Consider the following 27,458-nt stretch of genomic DNA (forward strand, 5'->3'; position numbering starts at 1 on the left):
TACCTCACTTTGCAAAGAGGGAATCACCTCAGCCACCAACACTGCTCCCACTTTGCTTCAGGTCCCAGATAAAGAGGCCACTCAGCTCAGGGTCCTGTTGGTTTGACCCGGGATGCTCCCAGGGACACAGCCAGAGAAGGGGGTCCCTGGAGCTGCTGCTACTGCCCAAAGAAACCTCTAGTTGCCCCCTCTGCCAGTCACTTGTAGAGGGCTATACACTTGAGTATGTCACCACCAAAGCAGCCTGCAGCACGGCTGGAAGGTGTGGACCCTCCAGGTCTGTGCCCCAGCAGTTGCTGTCAGTATAAACGCCAGGCAGTAGCATGCAGAGCACAGGCTCTATCTGCTTTGTCAGACATCATTCTTTTCTGCTATTCTGGAAGGGTTTTCTTTGAATAAACATATTAAGTGCACCTCTTTGTCTTGGCTCCTGATTAGGGAAAGGAAAGAATACTTTTACTGATTTTTGAGCTGGTGTCATGGACAGTACCTTTGATGGAACTGAGAGGCACTCTGGTGCTCTCCAGCAGGATTTTGCAAAGATCAGGCCCCTTCTCAGGTTGCTGCATCGCTCAAAGTGATAGGCACCAGCTATGTTCAAGGCCATTATTTTCAATGCCATCATGAAATTCTGTGAGTGGGAACCTAAGATGTCCCAAAGACACTGAACTTGTCCCAGAGATGTCCCAATGATGCTACACAATTGCAATGCATCACTAATGCAGCAAAGTTTTTGGCAGTAGGCTAGGATTGCCTCTGAGTTACAGGGGCCAAAGTCTTTGGTTTCTATTATTTTTGTCTAGCTCCCACTGAAATCATGCTCTGTGTGTGAAAGAGCAGAATTTATCCTAAATCACATGTGAAGACTTAAAGCAGTCAGAAGCAAAGACTTAAGCTGAGTCAGAATTTGGACTATAAAAAGTGGGTAGGATCAGCTGGGGGGATCTGAGTGGTTAATAAAATCTAATAAAACCCAGGTAACAGACAAAATGAATCATTGCTGTTCTAAGTAAGGTAGTGCTTACTCTTTAAATATGAGGAGCTCAGTGATGGGAAGGAGTCTGCTTCAGAAGTGAGATTTGAGTCTCCTGACTTGGGCTTTCTGGATTTTGGTGAAGGTTGGACTTGATGATCTTTGAGGTCTCTTCCAACCTTGGTGATACTGTGATACAAAGAAGTAAAAGAAGTAGGTTTTGTTTGACTCACTACAGAGCTGCTGGTTCCTCATTTTCCACTGCTGCATGTGAAAGATTGGTGCTTAAGAATCCAGAAGGGTAGCTCCAAACCCCTCCATCCTCTGGTCAAGCACAGATCAAGACTGTGGATTCTTCCTTGAACCTCTCCACTGAACATGGCTGCAAAAAGGAATGCCAGAAGGAGCTGCTTAGTCTCTTTCTTTGTATGAACTGCCAGAACAAAACACAAATATATCCAGCATCACCCCAATGCTCATACACAGCAGAGCTCTCTGAAGCATTGTGCCTCTTCTCTAAACATTTTGAATGTAGGAAATCCACCAGATTTTATGCTACTCATTTATGTGATGGAAAAGAGTCTATGGAGGCACTAAGCAACGCTGAAACGTTTTGCACTTCTCTGCACTGAAACATTTCTGGATAGCAGCACCACACTAGCAGGCTCCTGTTAAGGAGCTGACACTGCCATTTGTTGATGTTATATACATATTTTTTAGGTAGAAACTTGTCAGTGAGAATCTGCTTTCCTCTGCAGATGGAACAAAGCCAGCAGCAGATGTATTGTTCCCTGAGGAGCAAGGGTTCTGACACAAAGTAAAACTGGTCAAAGAGCTGAGATTTCACAGGTCTATCTATGATGATACATTTAAAGCCAGAGTCTGTCATATGTTTGAGACTTAACATGTGGTATGGCTGCTGGTCCTGGACCTATCTCAGATGTACCTGTAACTGTGCAACATCAACATGTTTCTCCACTTACTACAGCCACAAATGGCCCCAGACTTGGCTTTTGGAGTGTTTCTCAGGTTCTCTAGATGTTCATAGGCATGGACATCAGTAGCGGCAGTAGGGACACGGGAGACACCAAGAAGCCCCAGAGTCCGTGGCTGGGATGGGAGGTTTGTGATAAAACCACAAGTACCACCAACCACTGGGAACTCAGCATGGGGTGTTTAAAAACACAGTCAAAAATGTCACCAGGAGTTGTTACATAGTTGAAGATCAGATTGTAAGGTGGAAGATGATCTTATCTCACAGAGGAAGGACAAAACATGAAGTTATGACTTGGCGCAGCTCTTAGTTCCAGGAACTGGTTTGGTCACTCTCCTACACAGAATCTCAACCACTGAGATACACTCTGCAGCTTTCTGCTTCTTTGCCCCTTTTTCTTTCTCCCCGGGCACTTCTCTTAGCACCCACTTTGAGGTGTGGAGGGACCCTTCCCTGAGGGACCGACAGGCTGAAGTGATGCAAGAGTAACAACAGTGTGCTTAGAACCTTAGAAAAGGTTGTGTATGCAACAAATCCAACTGCTCTTCTTGTTGTTATATAATAGCTTTGCCCAGGACTATTAATGGCTTTTGGAATTTTTTTGCCATTGGTTTCTTTTGCTGAGATCTAAACTAGTTACCATTGTTGGGCCAGAATGATAAATGTTCATTACACCAACAATAACTGCTGGGTTTCCCTATAAGGTGTTTCCTTTTTGCCCATAACAGTATAGTGTTACCTCTGACCCTCCCAGAAGACATCTAGGCTCCATCAAGTGCCCTGGTAGACAGGCTGAGTTGTGGCACTGCAGATTTATGAGGTACGGCACCACTGTGGGGAAACCCCAAAGGGGTATGAGAGAGTGGATGTGCCTCACCCTGAAAGCCTGAGATTTCACAAGTGTGTATACTAGAATCAATTTAAAGCCAGGTTCTGTCCAATGTTTGAGAGCCACCACTGAATTCAGTGAGGCTGGACGCATGTCATCAGGATTCTGTAAGGTGCCCAGGCTTGACATCAGCGTTAGACAGACCTAGGTAAGAGCTGCTTATTACCTTCTCCTCTTAGTTAAGATAAAGATAGAAAGAAGAAGAGGTGAATCAGCCAAAACCAATGCTGTCGATCATTTGTGACCACACTAACCACCTGCAGTCCTTACACTCATATCTTGGCTGCAGAGATACACCTCCATGGTCTTCTTTCCAACAGCTTCTGTGAGGTTTGCTCTTCTGAATTAGAAATACATGGCAACCCAATACATCGTACAGTGCAAGCATCAAATGCATTAATTCATCAACCCAGCCCAGGAGTGAGATACAGGCTTTTTGTGGTTTGCAGTTTTCACAGTGCCACTAAGTTCTGAAGCTTGCCTGGCTTCAACTTTCTTTAAGAACCTATATATCTTCAAGGTCTGCTGCAGCTCTTGTGGCTCTTGGATGACTTCCATGCCCAGCTTTGCCCTCTCTCTCTGTCAGCAGTTCTTTGCTTTCTCTTGAGTTCAAGAAGATAATCAGCTGTCCTCTCACCCATCTCAGTGCACTCCAGTGTCAGCTGGTCAGTCTGCTTCCCCTTCTAACAAGTTGTCCTGCTTTTCTCCTCCTTTGTACTGATTCTCAAGCTAGCTGATAAATTGTGTTTTCCCTTGTCACAGCTTTCTGATACAGCTTTCCCCTAGCTGTGGCTGGTGTCCAGACCCTTTGCACCTAATTTTCTCCCAGGCTATATCTGAGAAGAGATTCCCTGATTTCAGAGAGAAAACACAGGCTTGAGAGGCTTACTCTTATCTGACAGTCTTTGCAATTGAGTGAGTGGAGAGAGGGAAGCTGGAAGATCCAGTGATAAGCACTGTGTAAGTGTTTAATGTTTAATGCATTTAACAGATGAACTAGAAGATAAGAAATGGTGCTTTGTCAGTGTGAAAACCAGTAATAGACAGTAAATTGCTCCAGTGTCCAAGGACAAGTGCTATTGAGAGGCATTGTAACTTGCAGAGTACTGGGAAATGGAGGGTCAGGGTACTGGGTTAACTCCCTGAAGAAATGCTTCAGCAGTAGTTGGTGTTTGAGCTTTCAGGAGAACCAAGTGCACTTTAGGCAATGCAAATACAGTTTTGTGCTAAGATTTACTTAAAGCTTTTGTAGGACTTCATCCCAGCACAGCTGAGCAGAATGTAGGCAGAAATAGCAGCTTTCTTTGGGATCCTCTTGCTCAGGTGGCTTTTTACTTGAAGTTTTTATCACTTGTGGCTTGCTTTCATCTTAACACTTGAACAATCCCTTCCAAGAAGAACAGAAAACTACTTTACATGTGCTGAAGATACTGGCACAAAACAAGCATTGCAGTGTGGTCTGAGAGCTTCTCAGTAATGGATGGACTTGGTTTCATATCACACCTGCTAACACACTGTTTTGCACAGTGGCACAAAGAGTCTACCCACACTGTTCAGCTAACAGAGCAGGTGTGCAGTGTCTCACTGTGGCCTAGCTCTTTCCTTCCCACTATGAGACAGCAGTTAGTGCTGCCTTTGAAAAGAGAGAGAATGCAGCAAGAGTTACTGCACAGCAGTACAGAAGATCCCACAGGGATCCTCCTTTGCTGGGGATGGACAACAGCACAGTCTCTCTGGGGTGTGGTCAGTTTGCTGTGGGAAAGGAGGTTTGAGGCCTAGTGTTTTCCTACATTTTCTCTGCAGAAGTTGCTAAGGAAATGGTGTCTCCACTTCATAAATTAAACCTGTCAGAAGATGATCAGGGTCACTTTCAGTATGGTTCTAAACTGGTGTAGCGTGGCCACAATGCTGGCTTCAGGCTGGGGAACTTTCTCAGAAGTGAAGGAGACTCCACCAGATGGGTGCATGAGGCCAGGCCCCACGTGAGGCCACTGAAGACTGTCTGCTGCTGGTTGCACCTTTCAGATTCAGTTTCATTGAGTTGTCCTGCAGCCCCAAAGAGCAGCACATTAACAATATTTGGCCTCATCTTCCTCCAAAATAACAAATGGTTTCTCATCACCGAAAGCACCCCAGATTTCACTCAGGTTATGCCACTTACCTCACAGATATGGAAACTAGCACACAGGTCTTTGAAGGACAACCTCTTCTGTGATCTTTTCCTCCCAGACTTGTCTGTGTAAGAGAGAAAATGAAGACAAAAATTTATCCATTCCTGAAAGCCTTCCAATGTTAGCAATTCCATCAATATATGGATGCTGCAGGTTTTATCCATTTTGTTTAGAAAGCTGTCTGCACAAGCTGCTTGCTGTACCACCAGCTCTTTTTCCTCTCCTGCACAAAGTGCTGCGTTTTCCAAAGCTTTTGCTACCACTGACAGCTTGGCTCTACGCGTTTCAGCTGTAACTGCATTTTGCTTCAGCAAACTGACAGAACAAGCACAAAGAAGGAGCTTGGTGACTCCAGAAAGTTCCTCAGAAAGGCAGAAGGAAGCCCTAGTGTCACAAGACAGGGAGAGAAGAGGGCAAGGATTATTTTTGGTACCCCCAGACATAGCCCCTGGGCAATGAACTCCAAAGGAGCCTCACTCTCCAGAGCTGACACAAGTCCCTTCTCCAGGTGGCCATCCCTTTTTCATGGGGCAGCAAAAATGAAGTGCCTTAGGCAGGGCTTTTGATCCTGCAAGCCAAGCATTTGTGTACCAGGCCCAGCAGTTCTCAAAATACTGAACCTGCAAAGAAAGCTGCAGAACCAGCAGCCTGTACCCTGAGTGGAAAAAAATGGCCATAGCAGTAAAGTCCTAACCTTCCAAATTCAGACAGCAACACAGAGGTAGGTGGTACAAAAAGAAAATGTGAGTTGTGTCTATTATTCATTGTGTCCCTGTAAGGAAGCCCCTTTCTGCTCAGACTTGAAGTTTGTCAGCTATTTGTACTCTGCATTTACAGCAAAATCTACACAGCCCCTTCCAGAACAACAGGAAATGTTTATTTTCTTCCAGCCCTCAGAGAGACCCCTCTTCCTTCAGGCACTCCTGAGGCAGTTCTGAGGGTCCCTAAAGCCCTGCTCAGGCACTGCTGAGGCAGCTCTGGGAGTGTTTCCTGCTGTCTGGAACACATGGCCAGGCTGTGTACTGCTGGTTCTACTGAAACCACACACAGGTTTTCTAGGAAATATCAGAATGCAGCTGTAATGCAGAAGGCAGCCATTGGAATGGGCTGCCCAGGGAGGCGGTGGAGTCACCATCACTGGAAGTGTTTAGGAAGAGACTGGATGAGGCACTTAGTGCCATGGTTTAGTTGATTAGATGGTATTGGGTGATAGGTTGGACTCAATGATCTTGAAAGTCTTTTCCAACCTGGTTAATTCTGTATTCTGTAATTGAGTGCACAAATGCAGCAATAATTGTAGCACAAATCAGCCTTACACCTTCTCAGGAGTACTGCAGGAAACAACCCAGCAGGCTTAGAGAAAATGGTTAGCAGCTGCTGCCCAAAAGCTGCACATTTGAAAAATGCAGCCTTGGTCTAAAGTTGTAAAAAGTCTCCTGCTGGGGCAGTTACAGGCCCAGATTATTCCTCAGTCCTGGTTTCTAATGATCACTACACAGGCATCAATTATCACCCCAACAGCTGGAGCCTGCTGCAGCTGCAGTGCCAACAGCATTGGCAAAATGAATGTTTTAAAACAATAAATGCATGACACCAGCCTGTGCACTCAACTGTACTTCCTGCCTTTCAAGAAAATACAGATTTTTACCACTTTCTGTTATTTCAGTCTCTCTTTTTCTATTGCTTTCAATCCTGCAATGTCACCACATCAAAAGGGGAATTGCCTCACAGACAGCCTCTTAGAAGTGCAGATGGCTTTGCTGAAGTTACAAGAGCTGTTCCTGGAGGAGGTCACACAGAGCAGTGTGGTGTAGGCTGCACGCGCTGGTCACTTAAGTGGAAGGAAGACAGCTCTACTAGCACAGAGTTCTGAGCTAATTAGCTTTGCAACCTCTGGACCGTGGCTTGCCTCTCTTCACAATGCTCACCTAAGACAGGTGCGATGCCAAGGTGACACTGCTCTGCACGGGATTAACATGGCCTAATTTGCTTACAAGTTCTTTGTCATTAGTGATGATGAAAGGAAGAGGAAGAACCCTGCAGAAATGGTGTAGAAGTCAGTCAGTGCTAATGAAGACTAGTAACAACTTGATGGGGCCGTTTCAGCAAGCATTTTGGAGACCTGACTTTAATTTTAAATCCACACGTTCTCCACACCAGGCATTTCACAGCACTTTCTGCCGAGCTGCAGGAGTGTCTGGAGCAGCTGGAAATACTGAATTTAACCACCCAGCCTCAACCCTGTAGAGACACAGTAGTTCAGGTACTGACTGCTCCATTTCCAACAGGAGTAGAACAAGCATGAAGTCTTCATACCTGACCGCTCCACTTCCAGTAGGAGCAGAACAAGCAGACACCTATGAAGTCTCCATCCCTCAGTTCTGGACCCAGGCTGGAAAGTGAGCATTTTTCAGAAAAGAAGAAGCATAGCCTTGATTCCTGTAATAATGTTTTGCAACAGCTGCCACAGGAAGTGCTGTTTCCTAGTTTCAGACTAGGGTTTAACTATGTGTGTGTGTGTTCACAGAGACAAAGACGACACGGGCAGATAAACCAAGCCTGATAAAGCAGTGAGTAGCTCATTTTTTTTCCTTTTCTTTCCATGTTAATGTGTGTATATAGGTATAGATTCACTTAGGGGGGAAGGATATTGGCCTCATAGCAGTGGCAGGAGAGCTACCATTCAAACAGGGACATGAAGAACAACTCGGTCTTGTAACTATAGCTTACAACTCAGGCTAAGCTAAGTGTGAGAGCAGAAAGTGGAACTGGTCAAATGGTGTAGCAAATTACAATCTCTGTTTTGTACTATAAACTTACAGGGTCTTGTTTTTGAAGCTGTTCCAAAAGGCCAGTAGTTAGAAAAGGTGTTCTGCTAAGGATACAAACTGATGAGAGTTGAAATCCTTCACACTTGACCTAACCTCTCCAAATCTGACCCACATCTTGCTCTGTTAGATGCAGATGTTCTCCATCACTACCCCATCACATGGTTCTTTTGTATTAGTCAAGTATTTATCAGTTCAAGGTGGTGTTTCATTACCATGTTATGAAGAGATATCTTGTTTGGGATTGGTTCCTCTTTTTAATGGGATGTCTCTGAGCCACCATATAAAAATGTCTGCACTCCATCTCTCAACTAGGGATAGTAGGTTTATGGGCAGCCACAACCTGCCTTGCAATTTTTCTTACTGAGGTTTTCATCAGTCCTACACTGGAATGGTATTGTTCTCATACACTAGGAGAGGAGAGCTCCTCTGCCTGGAGAAACGAGACTTGCCACTTGGGTATTGGCAAAAAAAGCTAAAATAGCCTAAGAATCTAATGGACATACATTGAACATGCAGCTGTAGAAACATTTGCTTTCCTAGGAGAATTGCACTGTCACTTGTCAGAACTTGCTGACAGTGCCAGAGCATTGGGTTTGAGTTCTCCGTATGAGAACACAACAGGAGCATGATCCTGTGACATATGATGGCAATCTCTACTCCGGGCTAGTATCCTTCTCCTTTATACTTGAGTCTGTCCCCCAATGGTTGTGCCTACAACTGTTGTTTCAACTGCTCTGACTTCAGTGTCTTATCTGAAGCACTTTAAGCAGAGAAAAATCTCAAGAGATACTAGCACAGAACTTAGCACACCGAAGGGAAGAGTCCTCTTACACACATAGTCGTGATTTGGAGGAAGACATTTAGTGGCTGTCTCAAGTTTCTCTTTCTCTGGGGCTTGTGTTCAGTGCAGATGCTACTCCTTTGCTGCACATCTGTTTAGGTAAGAACACCTGCTTCTTCTGTCTTGTGACCCTACTGACTCTAACTGCAGAAAAGCTCAGCATTTTTGTGGGAGTGTCTCTCTGGGTTTGTTGGGGAACAGAAATTATTAGATCCTGAGGCTCTGCTGAGAATTAAGCCTGTTTATCAAAGCCCAGAATGTATTTTAAATTGAGAGTTCTACAGGGATGAAAAAAACCCTCATCAGTTAGGAAGCAAGCAGTTCTGAAGAGAGGTTTCTGATGCTCAGCTGTTATAGACGAGGAAGAGGTTTCCAAAGTGAGGTTTAATGTCAGACAGGACTGTCTTTCCCCAGTCATATCCTGGAAAGAAATCCTGTAGTCACTACCACATCAAAAGGTGTGTTAGAGGGAAGCTGTCAGCTCAGAGCCTCACATAAAGTGTTTAGTTTGCATTTCTGCATCTCCATCAGCTTTCTTGGGAGCTCAGAAAAAAAGTGCTGCTTCTTATGCTTGCTGCCCTGGATGCCTTTGGTGTCTGTGCACAGTCTTCTCTGTGGTTTTGCCTGTCCACAGAGTCCTTCTGGAAAACCAAAGGCAAAGTTAAAGAGAGAGACCTGTCAGCAGAAGTAGTGGGCACATCTCTCTCAACACCTGCTATCAGGATATGGGGTATTATTTTCCTTCATCTAGGTTTCAGTTTTGCTCTGTGTTACACTTCTCCCTCTTCACAAAGTGCCCTGGATGCTCCTGACACACTTTTAAGCTGACTTCAAGTTCATAAGCATTTCTTTTTGTGTATGACAAACACTGCCTATTGTGAAAAGGAGGACAGTGAGGGCAGGGGCAGTCGTGTTGTGGTACTCCTTCACACATTTTGAAAGGGAAACCTTATCTTAGGGAGCTTTCAGGATAATTCACTTTTTAAGATAGGAGGTTCTTTCAATGTGTAGTTATCAATTGTCCTGATTTCCATGAGGAAACTTTGTCCAAATCCCCTTTATGGCATAACAGATCATTGAACTGTGACAGCTGCCATCCCTGGTTAAGCCAGTGTAGGAGTCAGGAGCATCTTTGCTTCTACCACAGAAATGTCTGATAGTCATACCACCACCTAGCCACTTCTGCAGCTGAAGGAGATACACTACAGATAACAGCTAACACTCAGAAGTTAGCAAGGCTTCTCCCAAAGCAGCCAAACCCCAGAAACCTGGTAAGACATGATTCAGACATGATCACAAGGATCTCTGCTGCTGCTCACCATCATGATTGTGAAGAAAACAACATTTTCGCCTGTGCAAGCTGTAACCACATTTTCTCTGCAAGAATTCTTGCCCAGAGTGCAGGTGTTTGGCCTAGTGCTCGGTCACACTTCTCTGTACCCAGCTTCCTGTGGCTCAGAATGTACCCAGACCTCTGAAGGGAAAGGAGAGTAGCACCTTCTTGGACTGCTCATATACTGAGATCCTTTTGTGTGGCACAGGATGAGTTAGGAGGGAAGGAGGGCATGAAAAATAAAGTTTTCCTTCTCTTATATCTCTGCCTTAGGCTTGACTCAGTTGCCTGCTTTTGCATAAATGTTTTCAACACTCTTTAACCACTACAATTTGTTCAAGAAGATTACTTGCATTACATCTATATCTATATTATATGTATCCCCACTGAGATAAAGATCTAGATTAAAATTAGATCCTCTGGATCCTAAAGAGTCTACAATTATGTATCAGGAAAGAATCCTTTCCTCAAACAGCTGGGTATGCTTCCAGGAGCTTCAGAAATGTCAGATGCTACCACTCTGAATGGTCCAGTATGGCATTAAGTTGAGTTTCTAATCAAAAGCAGACCTGCCTCTGCATCACTCCAGCCACAGGCTGAGTTTCTTTAGTCTTGCAGAGTTCAAGTGCAGAGAGAACAAAGTGGTGGTTCTGAGGGTATGGTCTCTGCAGAAGATGTCTGCAATCACATAGGGTAGACCTCAGTGTTCAGAATCTTGGTGAGGGTGTGAAAAGGAAAGCAGCAAACCTGGCACTGCTATGGGAGTTATCAAGGCTCACAGAGCCACTTGGCCCAGATGGTTACTTTCTGTTTGAGGAGCAGGCTGTCACCTTTGTCAAAAGAGCATCAAACTGCCTTTGGCAAGGAATCTAATTGCCCGGAAAATGAAGATGTCAAAGCCATCAACCTGCTGTGAAGAGCCACCCATCTGCAGTGAAGGGCCTGAGCAAGGCAGTGCCAGTGACACAGGGAGAAACCAGCCCTTTCACCAGACAGCAGATCTCTCTGTTTGAGTGCCTTTCATGGTGCTTTGCAATGCTAACATGGAAGTCACAACTCTTTACCTGCTCCCACTGTAACAGAACCTGCCTGAGGGCTTTCACATCTCTGCTACATCTGCCAGGCTCTGACTCCTACTTGCAAGGCAAGTTCAGTCCCTCCAACAGTACCCAAACCAAAGATGGAGTTTGGGCAGCCCTTGTGCTTCCTCAGTTACTCTGTCACCTCACTGGAAACACCAATGAGGAAGGGATGAAGGACAACACCAAACAACCACAACACATGAAGAACTGTTAGTGTCCAGTCATAGTGATGGCTGTATCTGCCCCTTGCTTTTGTGCCCCCTCCAAGATGCTTAGCCAGTCTAAACTTTGACAGTCCTGAATCATGGCTGCTAAACAGCTACCAAAATGAGGAATAAAAACTTTCAGCACCAAACACTGAGGAGGTGTCACAATTGACAGGAAGATGCCACAAGAGATATATCTGCTATAGATCATGCTGATCTCAACAGCCATCTTTCAGCCCATGTGACAAGGTGTTTGCTGCTCTGTTCTCTCCACAGCACTGCACTCCGTTGCCATCCCTGAGCTACCCAAGACCAGCACTCTCCATGGCCTGTGCCTGACCCAGACCCTGTAAAGGGGACAGTGTGTGCCATTTTCAGACCACTGCTCCCAACTTGCTGCACTGCAATACCCAGGAGAGCAGGTCCACTAGGAAGGTATGTTCAGCACTGTGCAAAGGCCATTCTGACCTGATTCCTACAGGAATTAAGGCTTCCAGGAAGTCACAACCAACTCAACAAACAGCAGTCAGCTGTGTTCCACGCATGTCACAAGGCCTTTGCAGGCACCAGTTTACACTTTTTCAGTGTGTGGTCCTCACAGAGAGAGGGCTAAATGTGGGCTTGCACAATGAGAGGTGGCCAGGACCCAAAGAAAAGCATGGCTATGTTCTGCATGCCAGCCCTCCGGGCTTTCCTGGCACACCAGACAGCACACATGGGAAATGACAGGCACCACGCTTCCAACACCAGCAAAACAACTTCACAGGTAACAGAGGAGGGTCCTGGCAGCTCTGCAATTTTATTCCCTTCCATACCTTATATTCTAGCAGCAAGAAGCATTCCAGATAGGACATCAACATGTTTCATTGCCTTCACTGCCCTCTTCTAGTCTAACATCCTTTGCTTCCTTTCCAGAACAACACACCATGGAAAACCAGACCATGGACTGGACAGAGACAACAGAATTTGACTATGGTGATTCAGCACCATGCTCAGGAGCTGAGGAAAAGCACTTTGCAGCAAATCTGTTGCCTCCACTTTATTCTTTGGTGGTGATATTTGGCCTCACAGGCAACCTGCTTGTTGTCCTTATCCTGGTAAAATACAAGAGATTGAAGAGCATGACTGACATCTACCTGCTCAACTTGGCAGTTTCTGATTTGCTCTTTGTGTTTTCTCTCCCTTTCTGGGCTTACTATGCTGCTCATGACTGGATTTTTGGGGATGTGCTGTGTAAAATGCTCTCAGGTGTCTACCTCCTTGGCTTCTACAGCGGGATCTTTTTCATCATCCTGTTGACCCTAGACAGGTACCTGGCCATCGTGCACGCCGTGTTTGCTTTGAAAGCCAGGACAGTTACCTATGGCATCCTCACCAGTGCTGTCACCTGGGCTGTTGCTATTTTTGCTTCTGTTCCTGGGATAGTGTTTCACAAAGCTCAGAAGGAACATACACGTTACACTTGCAGCGCTCATTATCCAAGTGAAGCCACAATAAATTGGAAGTACTCTTACATTTTAAAGATGAACATTCTGGGACTTATTGTTCCAATGCTCATTATGATTTTTAGTTACTCACAAATTCTAAGAACATTATTGAGATGCAGGAATGAGAAAAAGCAGAAGGCAGTCAGACTGATTTTCATGATCATGATTTTTTACTTCATCTTCTGGACACCCTTCCATATCTCTTCTTTTTTGCATACATTTCAAAGTTCGCTTTTCCTCACAAATTGTGAAATCAAAGGTCAGCTGGAGAAAGCAATCCAAGTGACAGAGACCATCTCAATGGTCCACTGCTGCATCAACCCTGTGATCTATGCCTTTGTGGGAGAGAAGTTCAGGAAATACCTTTATGCCTTTTTCCGAAGGCACGTTGCAGCCCACCTCTGCAAAAAATGTCCAGGACTGTACCGTGAAAAGCTAGAAAGAGCTAGTTCCACCTTCACACCCTCCACTGCTGAGCATGACATCTCCACTGGACTGTAGTCCACAACATTGGCTAGCAAGTGCTGTACCACTCACTTTGCCTTAAGGACTGTCTGGCTGACTCCACAATGAGACAACAATGCACCCCAAAACCCCCTAAGTTTGCTTCTGACAAATCACACCCTCCAAGGAAAACAGCACTTAACCCATAAAAGCACATCAGCAAAGAGCTAGAAAGAGCTGGAAGCCAGGGTGAAAATTACCTTGGCATTTGTATGCGAGATGCTGCATGAAAGAAGTATCAGGTCCCTGTGAGGGAATTTGGAGCCCACAAGCACAGTGCTGTGCAGATGCTGCCCTAGGACAGGTAAATCGTGTGTGTAGTGGGAGGCTTTACATGGCAGATGCAGCACCTGTGTAATGCTAGGCTCCTCCATGAGAAACACATGTTCTTTACACACAGTAGGTCTGATTTTGGGGTGCATTTCTAAGCAGACAGCAGCAAGCAAAGCAGGCAGCACAGAGGAGGCATAGCTCTGCAGAATGCCCACAGCCAGCTGGCACCTCAATCAGAATTGCACTTTATGTGAGTATGGTGGTGTCCTGCAGCCAAATGGCCATACACTTATGTTTCCCTTTAAAGCAAGCAGTAATCTGGAGTCATGATATTTGCAGAGGAGGAAGGGGCACTGTAAGGCAGTGCAGGTGAGCACTCCTTCTGCAACTGTCCTTCTGCTTGGTTTCCCTTTTACTTGGAAGGACACAGCTCATGCATGTATGGCCTTGCTCATGGGTGTCTAGAAGGGCAGGTTCAACCATCCTCAGGGCAACGTAAGGACACAAGAGGGCATTCTGCGCTCTTTAACATGAGGCATCAACAGCAGATCTCCTCAAGGCCCCTCAGAGTCAACAGAGGAAAAGAGATTCCTGAGTCAGAAGTAGATGTATGATCTAAGTGGCCTCTTGGGAAGATGACCTGTCTGACTACAGAGGGAACCTGGAAAAGCCAGCCTCTTAATTCATGTATCAGATGCCTTAACCTGGGTGGTGCAGAAACTCTTTCTCCTCTAGCCTTATAACACCAAGGCACTGCTTCTATTAGTTGTTAGCTTTTACCCTATCAGCTATTATAATCTAGCCACTGCCTTGTGAGGTTAATAGCCACAGATAGACTGGGGTGGGGGGGAAAAACACAACCACCACCAAAAACTATCCCCACAATAAACTTTCTTGCTTGGCAATAATGTTTTTACTTTCTTTTGTACTTCTTTTCTGCACTAAAGTGAAAGCACCTTGTTAATATTAAAGCATAAATCAGTGACACAAAGTCTGAGGTAACTGTGATATTTTTCTGCTGTTTTGTATGTTAAATTCTTATCCTGCTGGAAACATGTTTGTTCCTGGTTTTGTGTCAAGGCAGTGAAACTAATAAAATCTGGTTTTGAAGACCAGTGTCTAGCCTGTAGCCTATGTAAGCAGAAGGCCATCAGCTGTGCTCTCAGAGCGGAGATGGCTCACACACGCAGATGTGGATTTAAACACTTGCAATATCCCACTCCAGTAAAGGAAACCACCCTGACCAAGCAGAGAACTGCCTGTCCAGTTTAGAAGCTACTGTAGCTGACACAGATTTTGTCCGTCTGCAAGCTTGAAAAGAGTGCATTAGAGTAGCTTAGGGAAAAATCTGGGGCCACAGATTTTAGGTGGGTGGAGTCTGGAGAAACAGGACCGTACTACAAACGGGAGGAGGAGGAACAAAGCAAGGCAATAAAAGATGATGCTCTGTTAGTATTGGGTTAAAGACTGGATTTTCTACAGACTGTCTTCAGCTAATTTCAGATTTCCTTGCACTGTACAGAGTGATCCAGCCAGGTGGTGTGCCTGATCTCCCAAGTTTTATGTGCAAGGAACTTCAAGTATTCACAGTTCAACAGTGAAACATGCTTCTGCTTCTCCATGTCATTCTCCCTGTTCCACTGACCCAGTTCCTTTTTTCTGCCTCCTCCTCCCTGCACAGATCTTTCCTCTGCCCACCATGGGATAAGCTACATTCTATACTCATTGGCTTTGATTTCAGATTTTCATTTTCCACTTTGTTCTGAGAGGAGTACAAACAAGCTAAAGCTAAAGTTTAGCTTATTGTTATGTTCTGAGCTCAGGCAGGATAATCCTTGGTTCTTCATTGCTGCTTTGCACTGAGACAAGCAAGGCTCTAGATAATTTCATGGCAGATTTTAAGTCTGAATTGACCAGATGTGACTGCAGCATGGTGTAGCCACAGGCCAGTTAGCTCCACGTTAGGCTAGAAGGACTTCAGGCAGTCAAAGTCACAGTGAGGGGAAGCTGGAACTTAATGTTTAAGCTTCCCTTTCATGGGAAGGTTTAACAAAATCCTTAGTCCCCATAAAGAACACAGGGCACATCAACAGAGAAGTGGGAGAGAAATACTCCCTAACTTGAGCCCTGCAGGCAAGAGCGCTGAGGTGAACACCCAGCATGTATGTAAGTCAGAGAGGAAGGCAGATATGCACAAACTTTGCAATGAACTAGAGGTGTGTTAAGACAACAGTGAGGGACACTGGGATTGCAACTACAGCAGAGAGGAAACTAACACAAAGAACCACTGCAGTGCTTGGAAGGCATCTAACACCTTTGGTGACACATGGAGGAAACAAAAATGAGATTCAAGACAGAACCTCAATGAGCACTACAAGCACACTGTTACTTTACAACAAATGTTGAATAGCTAAGGAAAAATGGTTACAAGTTCAAAACTTTTGGCACTGAATTACTGTAGAAGTAAGAAATGTGCTGACTGGGCTTTCAGCATGCTTAGGAGAATGGACAGGGACAAACACCTGTGCACAGTCCTCAAACCAACCAAACAGCTGAGGTTATGCACACAGCAGGATGGAGTCTGACCTTCCTGTTAGGAGATGCTGCTGCCACACATTCAGAAGCATGTGGGGAGGAATGCCCCATGCAGCAGAAGCTACCTGTTGATGGTCAGGCACACGTCCTAGAGGGCAAAGCGAAATGTGGCATATTTGGCATTGGTGAGTACTGAGCAGCACTCACAGCCAGCTGCTACATCTATAATCACTGCTACTGGTTTGTCTGTGGTAAGACAAGACAGAAATAGTGACACTTCTGGTAAGCAGTGCATAGGGATGTTCTTATCGTAAGACTTTCTTGTTTGTTAACTCAGCTGTGACCTTATGTGTACGTGTTTTAGATGAGATAAAGGTAAATGGAGTATGAAGGAAGAGGACTAGATGAAAATGGATAAGCAGAAAAAAGTTGAGGCAAAACCCAAGAGAATGAGTTTATTATCTTGAACAGAGGCTAGTAAAGTAACAGCCAGAGCAATAGGAAGATCAGCCATAAATAAGCAGAATATTAAAAGATATAGGTGAGTAAGAGAAACTTTCAGCTATGAAGCTCCAAAATAAGTATCACTCCTTCCAGCAAGAAGTACAAAATGGGTCAGTACACAGGGCATAAAAATAAACTTACATGGCATCTTGCTGCAGTTAAGAAGAACCCAAAGAACCAAGTGACCTAATTGTGGCCTTCCAGTATCTGAAGGGGGCCTACAGGAAGGCTGGGGAAGGACTTCTCAGGATCTCAGGTAGTGATAGGACTAGGGGGAATGGAATGAAGCTGGAGGTGGGGAGATTCAGGCTAGATGTGAGGAGGAAGTTCTTCACCATGAGAGTGGTGAAACCCTGGAATGGGTTGTCCAGGGAGGTGGTCGAGGCCCCGTCCCTGGAGGTGTTTAAGACCAGGCTGGATGAGGCTCTGGCCAGCCTGATCTAGTGTGGGGTGTCCCTGCCCATGGCAGGGGGGTTGGAACTAGATGATCCTTGTGGTCCCTTCCAACCCTGAATGATACTATGATACTATAAGTGCCAGGAGAATGACATGATTCTGACCAGGTTAAATGGCAAAACAGGCAGATGCTGCTCATTCTGAAGTTGAATTTTGCTGCTGCTTTCAACCATGGATGGCTAATGACTTTAAAAGTATTATCTCCTGGTATAGTAGTAAAAAAAAAATTAAAAAACTAAGCTAGCACAGGAAACAAATCCAGACCAGTAAACTCTGGTGCATCTTGAATATTACTGATAGTCAGGTCGAAACAAAAAAGGATGCTTGATTAGAAAGAAAGGGTGGTCATTGCTTTCTACCTGCATACTAGAGACACTTGGTTCTTAGGAGCTCTACTTCATTCAGAAAATGGAAAGGTAGGAAAAGAAAGTACATTTGTCCAACTGCAAGCAGCTTTGTAATTTCTGCAACAGTGAGAGCAATCTCATTTTGAGAGTTTTAAGCCTGAAATGACTGGGGCCACAGCACTGACCTGGAGGAGGGCAATGTCATCAGATACACAGGCCAGTGTGCAAAACTGCACAAACCAGCAAGTGCCAAGCAGCTTTGCCGGTTGTGCCAGCAGAATGGTAATCATACAACACCAAGCACACAACCTATCCTGACACCAGGCTCCTGGAATGTAAAGGGAAAAAACAGCTGGAAGCAAAGGACTCACATGGACATAACTGGCAGGCATGAGGTACGGGCAGTTACAGACCACAGCCAACCTTTGGTACCCAAAAGTGCGTTCTGCTTCCTGGGTCCTGGCATGTACCTTGCTATTGCACAGACTCTGTTCAGCCCTTCTGTGACCTAGTTTTCGCTGGAAAGTGATTTTCCAAGCCTGTCTGATCAAAGGCCTGGAACTGACAGGTACACTAAAGAGTATTTCTGATTTCCAATTGAGACAGGCACAAAGAGTACCTCTGGATGCAGAATTTGCGTACTATAAATGTACCTGAAAACAGCCAAGTGTGAGAATAAAAGGTCTATGTGCTAAAGAGATTCTGGGAGATAACCATCTGTGAAATGTACAGCTATGTCCCCAAAGTAAAATCTGTTGTGCTATAATCATTTTTCACATTTGACAGAACGATATAATTGTTTATGTTGGAAAGGAGCTGTAAGATCATTGAGCCCAGAAAAAAAAAGCATCAGAAGGGAGCAACGCTCTCTTCTTTCTCACTGTGTGAGAAGCACAGCTAGGTCAGTAAGAGCAGCCTGGAGAAAAACCAAAAAATAACACAAAGACAGTGGAATTAATGTGTGCTGCAGTGTATAATTATGTACATGTAAGACTTACAAGAAAGAAACAATGATAAAACAGAATAACAGGGGGAAAATCCCCCCTGATTTTACTGCGGGCAAACAACCGTGTGAGGAAGTGGCACCAATACAGATTAGAAAGGTTTGTGTTTTACAGTTTGGGGTTCCTTGAACCTGTGAAACATAGAAAAAGTTTTGTTTGTTTTTCTTTTAACTAGTCTCCATGACAAAAAATCTTTCCTCCCTCATTTTCATCAAAAGAATTTACCTCACAGATGTAAGACAAGAGTCTGATTGTACAGTGGCAGCAAAAGCTTAAGCAGAAGAACTTGAGAGTCTGAAAGGAGGGCTGGTGAGAGAAGAAACCCTTAGCAACAAAGCTGTTGCACCTGCTGGATGTCTTTATTCATCCTCTTCTAAACAAAGACATTTCACTATTAGTGGTTAAAGAAAGTATATGCTAATACTAACCTGATTTACTAACAAGTAACAAAAGGAGATGTAGTTAGGGGAATCAATGCAACAAGAAATGCATCCGGTTTTTGTTCACCTCTTCTTCAGCTGACACGGACGCTCTGCTTTGCTGTGCTTGCAGACTCTGATAATAACATTGTGTGTTATCATGTTGTGCATCTCTAAGAAAGGTATCTGTCCTGGGCCTCTCCTTCCCCAGCCTTTCCTCTTCAGGTGGTGTGGGTTTGTAATAAATGGAATGGAAACTGCTAGCTGCATTTTCAGATGTCCATGCCCACAGCCCTGCTTGATGACATTTGTATGTCACGCTGGTACATGAGCATCTGGTATGTGTCCCAGGAGACATTACAGTACAGGAGACATACATCCAAGTGCCGGGTTCTGCACATTGGCCACAACAACCCCATGCAGTGCTACAGGCTGGGGTCAGAGTGGCTGGAGAGCAGCCAGGCAGAGAGGGACTTGGGGGTGCTGGTTGATGGTAGGCTGAACATGAGCCTGCAGTGTGCCCAGGCAGCCAAGAGGGCCAATGGCATCCTGGCCTGCATCAAGAACAGTGTGGCCAGCAGGAGCAGGGAGGTCATTCTGTCCCTGTACACTGCACTGGTTAGGCCACACTTCGAGTACTGTGTCCAGTTCTGGGCCCCTCAGTTTAGGAAGGATGTTGACTTGCTGGAACGAGTCCAGAGAAGATCAACAAAGTTGGTGAGGGGTTTGGAACACAAGCCCTATGAGGAGAGGCTGAGGGAGCTGGGGTTGCTCAGCCTGGAGAAGAGGAGACTCAGGGGTGACCTTATCACTCTCTACAACTACCTGAAGGGAGGTTGTAGACAGGCGAATGATGGTCTCTTCTCCCAGGCAGCCAGTACCAGAACAAGAGGACACAGTCTCAGGCTGCACCAGGGGAGGTTCAGGTTGGATGTTAGGAAGAAGTTCTATACAGAAAGAGTGATTGCGCTATGGAATGGGTTGCCCGGGGAGGTGGTGGAGTCGCCGTCATTGAAGGTGCTCAGAAGGAGACTTGATGGGGTGCTTGGTGCCATGGGTTAGCTGTTTGGGTGGGTTGGATTGGTTGATGGGTTGGACGCGATGATCTTGAAGGTCTCTTCCAACCTGGTTTGGTTTATTCTAATAAAGGTTTATTCTAATACAGTACTGATGGTGACATCTCCTTGTGGCAGTGCCATAGCACTTAGATACTACAGTGTGATGGCTTGATGGCTATGGAAATGAATCATCTCTTCAGTGACTAGATGGAAGAGATTGATGAATACAGGTTGAGTTGACAGCATGCAAGGTTCCACTTTTTTTTTTTGTTGTATAGGGACAAAAAAATCAAAAGGAATGTAATGAGCAATGGAAAGGGATGAATCTCATGTAAACTGTTCTTGATTCAAAGAGGTTAGTTAAACAAAAAAAGAGAAAACAATGATACAAAAACCTTTTTCTAGAACTACAGCTGCGGGTTGTGAAACCTTGAGTTTGGCTCCTAGGAGGATCCTCCACAATTTCAACATCTCTGCACGTCTCACAGAGATAGAAAAGTAACATCTGATGACCATTTTTAGAAAAAAAGAGAACTGCTTCTTGAGTGTTTTTTTTTTAAATGAAAACACATTTGTTTGCTAGAAGTCTTCAGACATCCTTCTTCATGCAGGAAGAGGTGGGTTTACCACCTTCTGGTGACTGACAAATCAGTTTAGCGTTACTCTTGAAGTAGTAACCAAAGCCACGACTTGCACCATCAGATACATGGTAAGTCATCTTTCCTTCTTTAAACACTTAATAGTTGCTTAGGTACTCTAATGCCTGAGGTGAAAAGTGCTTGAGGAACCTTGCCAGTCTAGCCAACTTTAAAAATGGCCTTGGGGAAATAGATCAGGTATGTTAAATGGAATACAGCACCTGAAGGGCAGAGCCACTGCAGGACTGAGCAGAGGAGCCAAGTAAGAAAGGAAATACATCTCCAGAGAATGAGCTAAGTAACAAACGTAATGCAGTATGCCTCTGAGGGTGATACATAATGATGGCAATCTGGATTTAAAAACAGTTACTACAGGACAAAAGAGCTTATTTGAGTGAGGATTACCTGCTCCTCTCCCAAGGTGATCAAAGAAAATCTGACATGTTTTAAACAGTCTCATGCGACTGGTGTGTATGCAGCAGAGCTTAACATTTTACCTCTGTTTACTTCACTTCTTAATTGTTCCCACTTTATAGCACTGTGCAAAAGAACTGAAACTCACTTTGGTAACATCTTTGGCTTTTTAAAAACTGAGAGCTCTGACCTGAAACGTAGCTTGAAGCACTGACTGGAGTTGGCTCAGCTTTTCCGTGAAGGGCTTTTCTCCTGGAAACTACCTTGCTGCTACTCTCAACCACAGCAACAACATTTATAAAGCACACTGCAGATATCTAAAAATATTGTATTTATCTGAATATCATTTTTCACAGATCTTCCAGGGTTATCTTTGGTTGCCTTTCTTTGTTTTTTTTTTCCCCATGATCAGGGGACATAAGCCCAGTCAGGTATCTCTAATAAGTTAAACAGCCCAGGTCAGTTAAGCAACTTCAGCATTCTAGCCGATGGCTGACCCTGTGTGCTGCAACAGTGAGATTACAGGATAGAGGACAAAAGCACTTACAATTCCTTTTTCTGGTTTCCAAATGAGTGTCTGTAGTTCCATTATTAGCATGTGCTGGATACCACACACAACTGAGGCTGGTAAGTACTTTTGCAGAGAGAGGCTTGTGAAGCAGCAGCAAGGCTGGAGGAATGGGTCTTGGTGGAAGGAACTGCTTTGAGAGGAGATCACAATTTAAGTATGCAAAAAGAGTTGAGAGGAAGAAGATAACGTGCAGGGAAGATGTGGCTATTGCTTTTAAAAAGGCAGAGGAAAAGGAGGGAAGGCACTGTGTTAGCAGTTAGCAGGAAGAGGAGGCTGTGGTGAAAAGAATGAGGGCAAGAGTAGCAAGGCAGCATTTTGCATGAATCCTGTAAATCACACACAAAATCCTGGGCTTATGACCCAGGGGTTTTCACACCCATGTTTATGCATGAGCATCACTCCTGTGCAAAACAGTCAAGACAAGATGTGTTGGGTCTGGCACTTCATTGCTGCCAGACCCTCATCCCATAATCCCAGTACACACGTGGCTGACTGATGTGCTGGAAAGGGGGATACCTAGTATCCCCAGGACTTGTACTGTCCAGGGCATGCAACACAGAGCTGGCTGAAAAGAATATTAAGCACTTGTGCAGTGCCCAAACCTTGTCATGCTTTAAATTAAAGAGGCAAATGTTTTGGACCAAGGAGAGTTTTATAAAGGTGCCTTTTGGAACTTTTTTCTTTCCTAAAGGAGTTGCTCAAAGTACTTAAGAAAAAGAAACCCTTATGATACTTTCAAATCGACTTACTTATTGCAATACACCTGAGCCACAGCCACTTCCTTCACCAACAAAACTAACACCTCTCTATCATCATAACTATGCAGTTAGAAGGGATGTGGAAAAAAACCTGTTTCACAGAGCTTGTCAGAGCTTCTTGAAAGCCGGTCTTTGAGGAGGCTGACAGCACTTATTTTCTCCACAAGAAACTAAATCTAGGCTGAGCTGAGGCACAAACTTTTAACAGTTACCAATTTTCTCTTATCCTTGCTCTTCAGAAGAAAACTTCATACTATATTCAACAGTCCAACATAGTGTGTGAACATGGATGTCCTCAGTCTTGATAATGCAAGGAACAGAGCTGACAGTCAGACTTGGGAAAAAGTTGGGGAATGTTTGCAAAAGCAGCATCAAGGTCACAAGAGAGTAGTTGAGATGAGGACATCAGCATGTTTCATTGCCCTTACTGCCAGGTTTGGAGTTTCCTCTAGTCTAACATCCTTTGCTCCCTTTCCAGAACAACACACCATGGAAAACCACACCATGGACTGGACAGAGACAACAGAATTTGACTATGGTGATTCAACCCCATGCCCAGGAATTGAGGAAAAGCACTTTGCAGCAAATCTGTTGCCTCCACTTTATTCTTTGGTGGTGATATTTGGCCTCACAGGCAACCTGCTTGTTGTCCTTATCCTGGTAAAATACAAGAGATTGAAGAGCATGACTGACATCTACCTGCTCAACTTGGCAGTTTCTGATTTGCTCTTTATATTTTCTCTCCCTTTCTGGGCTTACTATGCTGCTCATGACTGGATTTTTGGGGATGTGCTGTGTAAAATGCTCTCAGGTGTCTACCTCCTTGGCTTCTACAGCGGGATCTTTTTCATCATCCTGTTGACCCTAGACAGGTACCTGGCCATCGTGCACGCCGTGTTTGCTTTGAAAGCCAGGACAGTTACCTATGGCATCCTCACCAGTGCTGTCACCTGGGCTGTTGCTATTTTTGCTTCTGTTCCTGGGATAGTGTTTCACAAAGCTCAGAAGGAACATGCACATTACACTTGCAGTGCTCATTATCCATCAGAGCAGAGAAATGTTTGGAAGCAATTCCTGACATTAAAAATGAACATTGTGGGGCTTGTTATTCCAATGCTAATTATGATCTGCAGCTACACACAAATTATAAAGACACTACTGCAATGTAGGAACGAGAAGAAACATAAAGCAGTCAGACTTATTTTCATCATCATGATTGTCTACTTTTTTTTCTGGACACCATACAACATTTGCATTCTCCTGCGTGATTTTCAAGGTACATTTTCCTTTGCTACTTGCAAAGGCAGTGGTCAGCTACACAAAGCAACCCAAGTGACAGAGACCATCTCAATGGTCCACTGTTGTATCAACCCTGTGATCTATGCCTTTGTTGGAGAAAAGTTCAGGAAGTATCTTCAGAGGTTTTTCCGGAAGCAGATTGCAGTCCACTTTTCCAAGTACTGCCCTGTGTTCTACACGGACACAGTCGAGCGAGCCAGCTCCACCTACACACAATCTACTGGAGAGCAAGAAGTTTCTGTTGCATTGTAGGCTGTGGAATTGACTTCTGTGAAATCAAGTCTGTGATGAAAGCCTGCAGAACCTGTCCTGGATATTGGCTGTGAAGCAGCTGCCAAAGATGACAGCGTACACCTTTACCACAGCTCGTGTTTGCTCCTACCTTGGGGTTCGTGCAGAAATGAAAAGGATGTGGCAAATCAGCTACCTAAATGTGCCAGCACGGGATTCTCCAGGGGGGGGAAAAAAAAAGCCCTCTATTTTTTTTTTTTTTGCAAATGCCAAAGAGTAGCTTTGTACTGTAGGGCCCAAACCCACAGGAAGGCAGAGGGCCAAAGCTAGCAGGCTTACAAACTGATTTTTAAGTGGTTAGAGACTTTCTTTGGAAATCTCTCTTGCCTGCAGCTTATAGAAGCTATCTCGGTCATTTCAGCTCAGTCTCTGTCACATCTTTTACTAGCCTGGGTGTGCATTTCTGTCAATCATACTAAATTACTGAGGGCTGTGATGCAGGATCTTTACAAGTGAAAATTGTATCCATTTAGAAGAGACTGATATTTTCAGGTAGATATTTTCCTTTGCATGTTGTTGAGCACCGGGTTTGTGGATCTTTCTCATCATAGTTTTAACTACTAAGGATTGATAACTAAGTTACTTGATTGTCTGATATTTCAGTGCTGTCTTTTCATTAACTGCTCATTTATATGCTATTGATACTCCAAAACTAATATATTGACCTGTCCTTGCTCAGCAAATCAATATGTTTGCAATATTTTAAAAATAAAGCATTGCACGTGGAGCTTTAACCAGCTGAGATGAAACGTGGATGAGTCAAGGGGGATTTAGCTTTGGAGTGCAGTGATTTTGCTTGTCCCTTTTCCAGCCTATGTAAGAGGAAAAACTTTAAAATAAGAAACGAATGCAGTTGTAAAGTCCACAAAACCACAGCAGCACTAGAGGTGTGAAAATGAGTTATGAACAGGGTTGACCCAGATGTTTTCAGAGATAAGCATATGCTTGGATTTTCAAAACATACAAATAAGTGAAAAGATTCACTGTTATATAGAGGCAAGGGCACAGAGCATCTCTTTTTTGTTTTAGAAGCAGGTATCACTTGAGGGCTATGACAATGATTTATTTTTTTTGTTCATGCCATTTAGGAGTTTTACAGAGAACAAAAGCTTCCTTAATTAGTAAGACTGATGGTCAAATACGTCTGGGCTTCCCCTTAAAGCTCAGATCCTGCAACTGACTTGAACACATTAGAAAAGATGCAGTAAATATGGGCATACTCACATGCTTAAGATCATAGCACAGTCACACTATTAATTCATTTAGGCCAAGCTGTACCATCTAGAATTTCTTATGTTTCCCCCAAGACATATGGTTTTGGACAACTTTATAGACAGGACATTGAAATTGAGCATTTTGATTGCTGTTCATACCCAGTAGGGCAACTTTTGTTTCCCAGCTCCTCTAGATAGCCTTTAAAATCATTTAAAAGCAGCCCCAAAGAGATCTGTACATTGCTAAGTGTTTGAGAAAGCAGGAAATGAAACAGGGAAAATCTTTTTAACTTACCCAGTTTTGTTATATTAAGCACTCCTTTTGGACTACACCCACAAGGGAAGTGTAACCAAAGTATCCCACGTATTCTAATTTAAGGATATTCAGCTGCATGCTTTTTGAAGATGCTGTGCATCAATCATTTTCTTGACTTTGTACAGATTTTAAAATGGGCCATTATAACAGTACAAGCAGAAATTGTGTAACTTCAGCATAAAATGACAAATACATGCATTTGTTTTTTACAGAGGTAGGAAGATATATGCAGTAACTTCTCTAGACAAGCTTCCCCCCCCCCTTCTTATTATTCTATAATAACTTTATGGGAATGTCTTTATATTTTATTCTTCTCTTGACTTCAATTTTCATTCGGCCCTTAAGACACTTTGCCTTTTCTTTTTGCATTTGCAAAAGTTTATTGTCATTTTGCATTTGCAAAAGTTTATTTTCTCTGGTGGGCTTAGGTGCCAGGCAGACTGTGGATCTTGACCAGCGCTGCAGGAGCAAAGTACATCAACCAAAACTCTGTGAGAGCACTGGTGAGCTTTCTAGAAGGCACATTACAAAGTAGCCCAGATCCTATGCAGTGTTCTGTTCTACAGTATGGATCTTTCTAAGTGACAAGCCACTTCTGAAGGGAAGAGGTGGAACTCAGAGATTGGTGGCCCAGCTTACTGAGAGTTTCCATCACTTTACCAAGAAGGGACCACCATTCAACAAATGAGAACAAGCCAGGTATCAGCTGCTGTAGTGAACTGTGACCCTCACTCAAGGAGATAATCGAAAACAAGGTATTTGGTAGCAATTCTGTGTTATCCAATCCATTAAAGTTGGTTAACTTCTGAGCGTCAGAATTCTTGATCCTTTCTCCCCAGAAGAATGAAAGAGGACGGGAAATTCCCTCCTCAGAATAGGTTGCTATGATGCTGGAAGAGCAGGCTGGACAAATTCAGGAGTTTACAAGTGGACTAAGAACCAGCATCATCAAATCACACAGAACCATCAAGATAACCCCAGTGTTCCTAACTGTTTGTCACTAATAACCCAATAATAAATACATTGTCTCGATCGTCATTAAATTTGGTTTTGTTTACGTTTACAGATGGGAGAAGCACTGACTCACACAACTCTCTCTGATTCAGGGTTTTAAAAATAAATAAGCACACAAAACAATGGCTATGGTCTCCCCTAGTGACCAAAGAGGCAAGCAGCCTTTTGTACACGCTTGCCTTCCATTCTCAAGGATATGGTGCCATCGTGTGCCCGCAGCGGGAGGTTCATGCCACCCAACAGCTACGAACCCGGCAACGCTTTTGGTGTTCTCCTCTTTCAAAACATTTATTTTCCTAAGAGGCTCTTCCGCCAGAAGGACTCTCCCCACTAGGGACAGCATCAGCGCGACACAAACAGCAGCAAGCCTTAGCAAGCCGCGTGGCTACGAAGGATGGAGGTCCGCTGGATGAGCGGGAACGGGCACCTTCCAATGACTCGGGCAGTGTGATACAGCAGAACTGAGGCACAAATGCTGCATGTACTCATGATCTGCTCTGGAAGGAGGGCATGTGACAGTCTCGTCCATAGCTTGAAAATGACCAGAACAAAATTCCTTCCACAAAACAGTAAGAATTGAAACTTGGGTGGAAATGGGATACTCACACTTCCCGTCTCTCCCAGACTCTTGGCAGCTGTGGTAGACAACAGCACCAATACCCCAAAGAGGTGACTCGCCCAGGTGAGTTCTCTCGATGGACTTGGGGATTTTCTGGAGAGCAGGGGCCGGATGCAAGGGACGCTGAGTCTAGGGAAGCGACAACTCGCTACAGCTGAGTCAACTCCCGGAGCGGAATCTCCTCCATCTTCCCGCTCGCGAAAATGACACAAACTGAGGGGACTGCACCGACAACGACTGGGTGCGATATGCCGCAGGGACAGCCCAGCAGGAGCAAGCGGCAGGCCGGACATTGCCGCCCGTTCCTGACGCCACAGGCAGCCGCGCGCACTGCCCGCCCTTCGAAACCGTGAGCGCCCGGCCCCGCGCGGCGCCACCTCCAATGGGCAGGCTGGGACCGCTCGCGCGCAGCGCGCA

General features: G+C 44.6%; 2 protein-coding genes and 1 long non-coding RNA gene across 3 annotated transcripts; 2 read left to right on the plus strand and 1 right to left on the minus strand.

Annotated features, from left to right (window-relative positions):
- Positions 1 to 1,198: 1,198 nt before the first annotated feature.
- LOC137448365 (uncharacterized) lies at positions 1,199 to 27,220 on the minus strand. The gene is made up of 3 exons (XR_010989056.1): positions 27,029 to 27,220; positions 5,018 to 5,091; positions 1,199 to 1,355 (listed from the first exon to the last, which is right to left on the minus strand). It is a non-coding gene; the product is annotated as an uncharacterized lncRNA (long non-coding RNA).
- On the plus strand, positions 7,510 to 14,915 carry LOC137448362 (C-C chemokine receptor type 2-like). The gene is made up of 3 exons (XM_068152842.1): positions 7,510 to 7,597; positions 11,597 to 11,755; positions 12,236 to 14,915. Exon 3 carries the CDS (start codon positions 12,247 to 12,249, stop codon positions 13,306 to 13,308), a length of 1,062 nt encoding a protein of 353 aa, XP_068008943.1. The 5' UTR covers positions 7,510 to 7,597; positions 11,597 to 11,755; positions 12,236 to 12,246; the 3' UTR covers positions 13,309 to 14,915.
- LOC137448363 (C-C chemokine receptor type 5-like) lies at positions 20,532 to 24,612 on the plus strand. Its single transcript, XM_068152844.1, has 2 exons — positions 20,532 to 20,616; positions 22,767 to 24,612. The coding sequence occupies exon 2, from the start codon at positions 22,778 to 22,780 to the stop codon at positions 23,837 to 23,839; it is 1,062 nt and encodes a 353-aa protein (XP_068008945.1). The 5' UTR covers positions 20,532 to 20,616; positions 22,767 to 22,777; the 3' UTR covers positions 23,840 to 24,612.
- Positions 27,221 to 27,458: the final 238 nt, after the last annotated feature.

This window comes from Melanerpes formicivorus, unplaced genomic scaffold (assembly GCF_026170545.1).
Source record: "Melanerpes formicivorus ecotype bairdi unplaced genomic scaffold, bMelFor1.0.p_v2 SCAF_24, whole genome shotgun sequence".
Taxonomy (NCBI): Eukaryota; Metazoa; Chordata; class Aves; order Piciformes; family Picidae; genus Melanerpes; species Melanerpes formicivorus.

What these genes read in the sequence shown, in the direction of transcription:
- LOC137448362 (XM_068152842.1), top strand. Translation starts at nt 12,247, where the DNA reads ATGGAAAACCAGACCATGGACTGGACAGAGACAACAGAATTTGACTAT.
- LOC137448363 (XM_068152844.1), top strand. Translation starts at nt 22,778, where the DNA reads ATGGAAAACCACACCATGGACTGGACAGAGACAACAGAATTTGACTAT.